The 7,826-nt window shown below is 41.5% G+C and overlaps 1 protein-coding gene across 1 annotated transcript; it reads left to right on the forward strand.

The window, feature by feature from the left end:
- The first annotated feature begins 758 nt into the window (after nucleotides 1-758).
- rasl11a (RAS like family 11 member A) lies at nucleotides 759-6,995 on the forward strand. The gene is made up of 4 exons (XM_033022820.1): nucleotides 759-1,158; nucleotides 4,730-4,786; nucleotides 4,890-4,966; nucleotides 5,715-6,995. Exons 1-4 carry the CDS (start codon nucleotides 1,038-1,040, stop codon nucleotides 6,180-6,182), a joined length of 723 nt encoding a protein of 240 aa, XP_032878711.1. The 5' UTR covers nucleotides 759-1,037; the 3' UTR covers nucleotides 6,183-6,995.
- The last annotated feature ends 831 nt before the right edge of the window (nucleotides 6,996-7,826 follow it).

Consider the following 7,826-nt stretch of genomic DNA (forward strand, 5'->3'; position numbering starts at 1 on the left):
GAATATGATTTTTTTGTTGGGTATTTACTATTTGTTTTAACGTTACAATAATATTAAAGTTCTGATCTTGAGAATATCACATTTTTGCATTTTCAAGACAGTCTGGGTGTTTATTACTATTTCCATCACAACGGTCAATTTTGTAATTATCTACAATTAGGTAACTAACTAATTATATGCTTTAATTTCAGGTCATCCAAGTGAGATGTGTCATATTTGTTTCAGAATGCTTTAATCTATAATAACTGAAAATTTCATTCAGATCTCTTATTTTTTAAGAAAATTATGGGCTTTTATGTCAATTGACTGTCCTCGATCACAGCTTTTGTGTTAAGTTAATGGAAAAGTAATAGGGAACTAGATGCTAATTTCCGAGTATGAAAATGACCATAACTTTTTTAATACAAGATATGAAAGTGAATTAGGTATTAAATTATAGTTATTTTTATGCTTTATCTGATGGGATAAATTACAGGCTTGATTTTTAAAATCTCAACATTTTGTAACATTCCTACAGTGTACCTTCTTCCCGATGGCTGGGGTGAAATGTGTATTGTTAGCACCTGTCTGTCTTTACACAAAACACTCTTGTGCCCCCCCCCCCCCCCCCTCCCTCCCCGGGGTGATATCCCTTCCCTTGTTTGAGGGGTGTCCTCCCCCCGCGCAGGATTCTGCCCCTCATTGTCCAGCAGCGGAAGAAAGCGATGTATCTCTTGTCCCCTTTCCCTCAGTGGCGGCACAATGGAGATGTTGGTGCGTGGGGACGCGTTGAATGTACTTCCGTTATTGTGTTCGTCAGAGGAGCTTCATTGGTCTGCGCAAGCGGTGGGAGGATGCTCGCTCGCCAGACTCAATATATGTGGACCAGGGAGCTCAGTCACAAAGAGCAGTCGGAGGAAATTGACAGCAACAAAAACTTCCCAGCTCTGAGTTGTGAAGAGGGACACACACGATTACTCTACAAGACATCACTCCTTTATCCGGGCGTGTTGGCGACTTGATCTTCCACCGAGTCGATTTCACAGTGGAGAGGACTGATGCGTTTCCATAGTATGTCGACCAACTTGCTGTTAGTCCCGATACCGGAATCAGGCGATAATATCACCAACAGGGACACCAAGATCGCCGTTTTGGGATCAAGCACAGTTGGGAAAACAGGTAAGAGCACATTGCAACAGGGAAGAAATATATCGAGGAGTGGATTTGTAAGAATCGATTAACAGTTTGTCTTTTGAAAGGATCTGCATTATCAAAAGTCGAGTATTTTATTGTCATCTGTATCGTCAAAGGAACAATGAAATTCTTACTTGCAGCAGCATAACAGGCCTGCTACCCAACACACATCAGTCTGAAGAAGGGTCTCGACCCGAAACGTCGTCTCCCATTCCTTCTCTCCAGAGATGCTGTCCAAAGATCTTATTGCGGATCCGCTATAAGATCTTTGATGCTGCCTGTCCCGTTGAGTTAATCCAGCACTTTGTGTCTACACATCGATCATTTTAATCAACAAAACACTCAATAAACTCGAAACCCCGACACTAGTGCAAAAACGGAGTCGAGGTCCTTAGTGCAAAAAGTCCTAAAGGAGGAAAAAATAATTTATATCAGAATTATCACCAAGGATATTGAATTTCACTGCTTTAATTCAGCTGTGCAAGTTCACCAGATGGGCTCAAGGCAAACATTTTTTGTTCCAGTATAACTTGTTACTATTGAAGCGATGTTCTCCAACTGCTAATTAACCCAGGGGCAAATAACAATTGTGATTGGTATCGTGAGTGTTTACATTTAACATCAAAAAGACGCATAGTGCTGGACACACGCGCAAAGTACTCGGCATCCCTGGAGAACATGGATAGGCGATATTTTGGGTTGGAACTCTTCTTCAGACTGCACCTACTTCAGTAGTTTGTGCTAATTCATTTAAAACTCCCATTCATTGGATTGGGAACCATTCCCTCTGAAATTCAGGATAAAGTCTAACCCAAGTATATGGTCAGGGATCTCCTCCAGCCTTTGTGTGGCAAAAAATATTCCCTGCTTTATCTTCCCACCGCAGATTTCTTGGGAGAAAGAGAAGGGTAAATACTTGATGGAAACAGGAACTCTGGATGCTGGTTTTGAAAAAGGGACACAAAGCGCTGGAATAACTCAGCCGGTCTTAGAAACATAGAAAAATAGGTGCAGGAGTAGGCCATTCGGCCCTTTGAGCCAGCACCGCCATTCAATATGAGCATGGCTGATCATCTAAACTCAGCACCCCATTCCTGCTCTTTCCTCATATCCCTTGATTCCTTTAGCCCTAAGAGCTAAATCTAACTCTCTCTTGAGAACATGGATAGGTGACGTTTAACGTTGGGACCTGCTTTCAGTAAATAATTGCTGTCAGTCTGAAGAAGGATTCCGACCTAAACGTTGCCTGTTCCTTTTCTCCAGAGATGCTGCATGACCCGCTGAGTTACTCCAGCATTTTGTATCTATCTTCAGTCTAAAGAAGGTGGCTTGAAACATCACCTATCCATGTTCTCCAGAGATGTTGCCTGGCCTGCTGAGTTACTCCAGCACTTTGTGACCTTTTTTCCTTCTAATTGATGTTAATGTGACGAGTTGGGAGTTGGCACTGCCAAAATAAGAAGTTGCATTTATTACACATGCATTTTAAGTGTGTGAATCATGTCAAGGACCTCCACAGAAGATTATTGAACAAATGTTGGGAGCTGGAATAGCATATTTAATCCTTCAAACCCTCCCCATCATTCATTAAGCCACGGCTGCTCCAATACCTCGATAACATAGAAGCCAGGAACAAAGTGCTGGAGTAACTCAGCAGGTCAAGCAACACCCCTGGAGAATGTGGATAGATCTTGATTAGTACAGGTATCAGAGGTTATGGGGAGAAGGCAGGTAAATGGGGTTAGGAGAGAGAGAGATAGATAGCCATGATTGAATGGCAGCGTTGACTTGATAGGCCAAATGGCCTAATTCTGACCTTATGATTGATGATGTTTCTGGTCAGGACACTTCTTCAGACCTCAATAACATATTACTGCACTCCCTGTATATAATCCCAACTGGAAAAGTCACCTACCCATGCTCTCCAGAGATGCTGCCTGACCCGCTGAATTACTTCAGCACTTTGTCTTTCTTTTGTCAACCTGCATCTGCGGTTTCTTGTGTCTCCTACCTGTAGATGCTTTTGTGTCCAGAGGTCCGATGAAATATCCTAAAAGTCCTCCTAAGTACCTCAAGACGTGGGCAACACAGTGGTGCTGTCTGTAGGGATTTTGTATGTTCTCCCCGTGATCGCGTGGGGTTTCGCCAGAGCTCCGGTTTCCTCCCACATTCCAAAGACGTACAAGTTTGTAGGTTAATTGTCTTCTGTAATTGTAAATTGTCCCTAATGTGTCGGATAGTGTTAGTGTGCGGGGTGATTGCTGGTGGGAGCAGACTCAGTGGCCGAAAGGCCTGTTTCCACGTTGTATCTCTAAACTGAACGTAGTGCTATAGAATATGTTTCTAAACTTGCAGAAAGCCTAACAACCATTTACACAAGGCAAGAGTCCACAAACAGTAATGCGATTCGTAAACAAAAAATGCAGGAAACACTCAACTTGTGAGCAGCTACTGCAGAGAGAGAAACAAAGTTAACTTTACACATTTATTTTGGTTTAATCTAGAGATACAGCGTGGAAACAGGCCCTTCGGCCCACCACGTCCGTGCTAACCAGCGATCACCCCGTACACTAGTTCAATCCTACACACTAAGGACAATTTACAATGTGACCATAACCAATTAACCTACAAACCTGTATGTCTTTGGAATGTTGGCAACCAGAGCACCCAGAGGGAAACTACGTGGTCACAGGGAGAATATACAAACTCCTTACCGACAGCACCTGTAGTCCGAATCAAACCCAGGTCTCTGGTGCTGTAAGGTAGCAACTCCACCGCTGCACCACTGTGCTGGCCATCAGCTATTTTTTGTATGTTATAGGAGCAGCACTTGGCCATTCAGCCTACTTCACCATTCAATCATGGCTGATCCAACATTCCCTCTCAACCCCATTTTCCTGCCTTCTCCCCATAATCCCTGATGCCTGTACTAATTAAGAATCTGTCAATCTCTGTCTTAAAAATATCCATTGACTTGGTTGGCCTTCACTGCCTTCTGTGGCAATGAATTCCACAGATTCACCACCTTCTGACTAAAGAAATTCCTCCTTATCTCCCTTTTTAAAGGTATATCCTTTTATTCTGAGGCCGTGACCTCTGGTCCTAGACTCTCCTACTAGTGGAAACATCCTCTCCACATCAACTCCTGGCCTTTCACTATTCAGTAAGTTCCAACTAAACTCCAGCGAGTACAAGCCCAGAGCCGTCAAAAGGCCAGTGCCAATTGTTCTTGAGCTAACCCAATCCTGACCCAATCATCGCTTGCAATAGTGAAAAGATCCAGCAACAAAATTGTTTCTATAGCTTCAAGCCTTGATCAGTCTTTCTGCTCTCCTTTAGGGTTGCTGTTGTTTGGAACATTAAATGTCAGATAACAAATGGAAAACAAAATAAGGAGAAAAGCTATTGCATTCATCTTTACTATTTCAATAAACTTGGACAGATACAATGGCATCAGTGCCCCACTGAACGTTACAATGAGCATTTCTAAAATGTCAATGAAAAATAACCGGGTTTGTACCTGCAAAGCCATATTGACATTTATTATTTCTTGCAGCCTTGATCGTTCGATTCTTAACCAAGAGGTTTATTGGTGACTATGAACCAAATACAGGTGTGTTTTTGTTAAACCATGAGCCCAAATTTGAATGATAGTGAATCAATATTTTGGAAATGGAATAAATGATTTATAACAAGCCACTCCTTTTATCTTTTAGGAAATCTTTATTCAAGGCATGTTCTAATTGAGGGGGAACAACTTTCACTGCAAGTCCAAGACACGCCTTGTATCCAGGTATGTGCATATTACCTTTTTGGCAAAGTAGGGTAAACATTTGCAGAATTCGGAGCAAAATATGTATTAATAGAACCTTATGAAATGGATTTGCTTTTCTGAGATTTTGCAGTATATTTGCACTAATGAAAGTACACACATTTTAAAAGATGAGGAGGAATTTCATTAGCCAGACGTTGGTGAATGTGGAATTCATTGCCACGGATGGCTGTGGAGACCAAATCATTGGATATATTCAAAGTGGAGATTGGCAGGTCCTTGATTGGTAAGGGTGTCAAAGGTTATGGGGAAAAAGCAGAAGAATGTTGAGTGGGAAAGATAGATCAGCTATGATTGAATGGCGGAGTAGACACAATGGGCCGAATGGCCTAATTCTGCTCCTATGACGTTAGTTTAGCTTAAGATACAGCGTGGAAACAGGCCCTTCAGCCAACCGAGTCTACGCCGACCAGCGATCCCCATACACTAACACTTTCCTGCAGACTAGGAATAAATTACAATAACCAAAGCCAAATTAACCTACAAACCTGTATGTCTTTAGAGCGTGGGAGGAAACCTACGTGGTCACGGAGAGAACGTACAAACTCCATACAGGCTGCACCCATAGTCAGGATTGAACCCAGGTCTCTGGCAATTTGAACCAGCAATATCGCTGCGCCACTGATTTATTAACACGAGATGTCCTGTGGGGAGAAAGAAATTATTATCTGAGTTGTGCAATTTTATGATAAAAATACTTTGTTTTTAGGTACAAGGTGAATGTGCACATTTTCCTGACCTCGTCTCCAGGTGCAGTCACTGGGCAGAGGGCTTCATCCTGATGTATTCAATAACGGACTACAACAGCTACAAACTGATTCGGCCCTTGTATCAGCATATCCGCAAAATGCACCCCGATACCAAAGTCCCCGTGATCATCGTGGCCAACAAGAGTGACCTGTTGCATGCCAGGCAAGTGCAGACCAACGATGGCATCCAGCTAGCAAATGAACTTGGTACAACCTTCTTGGAGATCTCCACCAGAGAAAACTATGGGGATGTATACGACGTCTTTCAACACATTCACAGGGAGGTTAGCAAGCTACATATGAACAACAATGGAGAAAAACGAAGGGGATCAATTATACCCCGACCAAAGTCCCCAAACATGCAAGACTTAAAACGTCGCTTCAAGCAGGCCCTTTCATCCAAAGTGAAATCTAGTGCCACTTTGTGAAATTGAGTTTGAGATTATTTAATCCTGTAGATAAACAGAACTGATCTGTACCAGTAAATGATGCCTTGCACATTGAGCAAGATAACAAAAATGTCTTAACGAAGGACTGGGCGTATAGATTTGTGTATTACAGAGCAGGGTTGAAGGGCTATTTTCCAAAGCTCACATAATTCCCACTTGAGACAATCTAGATATTCGCTCTTTCTGAATGACTTTTGTTTAAGATGATTAAGATGCATTACTGTTGCTGTCAAGAACGGATTTTATTTTTGATGACATATTTTTGGAAAAGTCTTATTGCATTATAGTGGTCTGTTTAAAGTTGAAGCAAACGGTGAAATGAAATGTAATAAGGCAGAGGTCGTCTTGGATGAAGATTAATAGCAGCTAAGAATGACAGAAAAGTGGAGTATAATTAAGGCTGGTTGTTGTTAAGGATTCAGAGACTTAGAAAGGCATGAAGAGGCAGCCTTGGCTGTCATTATGAATCAGATATTAGCCATGAGAATTGCAGAAATATTTTGGATTTGGTTTGGGGTAGTATTTTGTTGAGCTTATAGGACTTGATATTACAAACAAAAGTCAAACCATTGCAGTCAATCATGCTTAATGAATTTGTAATCACACTATTGATTGCAACACAGTTGCCTGTGTACTGGAGAGAATACTTTTTAATGTATTTTGTACAAACCGTGATTACTTATTCTTGTGAACAAAAATGTGACTATTTCTACATTCAAATAATAATGTTTATATTGTTCCTCAGAATTATTCTTGTACTATTAATAAGTAAATTGCCAGTTCCATAATCCATAAGGGCTACTGTTTCTTTTTAATCTGAGGAGGATAAAGATATTTGATCTCATTGTAAAAGAGAAGCAAAATACATTGAATTTGATGCATTTACAACATGGAAACAGCATGGAAACAGGTCCTTCAGCCCACCGTGCATGTGCTGGCTATCACATACCTATCCATACTAATTCCATTTTCAAGTACTCGGCTTGTGTCTTCTATGCCTTTGCATTTCAAGAGCTCTGCTGAATACTTCTTAAATGTTATGAAAATACCTACCTCCACCATCCCTGAGGCGTGTAATGCAGATTTTAATTCAGTTTAACAGACACAAAATGCTGAGTAACTCAGTGGATCAGGCAACATCTCTGGAGAAAAGGAATGGGTGATGTTTTTGATCGGAACCCTTCTTCAGACTGCAGTGGGCAGTTTTAGTTTAGTTCAATGGTGCTTTATTTGACATTATGCAGCTGCACAGTGAAATTCTTTTTGCATATATTACGCATTTCTGGCACCATTGTTCAAATTCCGGTCAGCCCCTATGGCCATCTTTGTGTCCTGGCGTGCTTCCTACAGCCAACCTTGTCGGCGCGGGAGGCATTACCCCTGGCCTCGCTGTTCACATCTGACATCTCCAGTTCCCTCCCTTCCAGGCCATTTGTTTAGTTTAGTTTATTTAGTTTGGATTAGTTTATTATCATGTGTACTGTGTAAAGTTTTTTTGTTTGATGCTATCCATTCAGCGGAAAGGAGTCTGATGAAGGGCTCCAACTCGAAACCTCACCTATTCTTTTTCTCCAAGATTCAAGATTCGAGATTCAAGAGAGTTTATTGTCATGTGTCCCAGAT

Source organism: Amblyraja radiata, chromosome 6 (assembly GCF_010909765.2).
Source record: "Amblyraja radiata isolate CabotCenter1 chromosome 6, sAmbRad1.1.pri, whole genome shotgun sequence".
NCBI classification, from domain to species: domain Eukaryota; kingdom Metazoa; phylum Chordata; class Chondrichthyes; order Rajiformes; family Rajidae; genus Amblyraja; species Amblyraja radiata.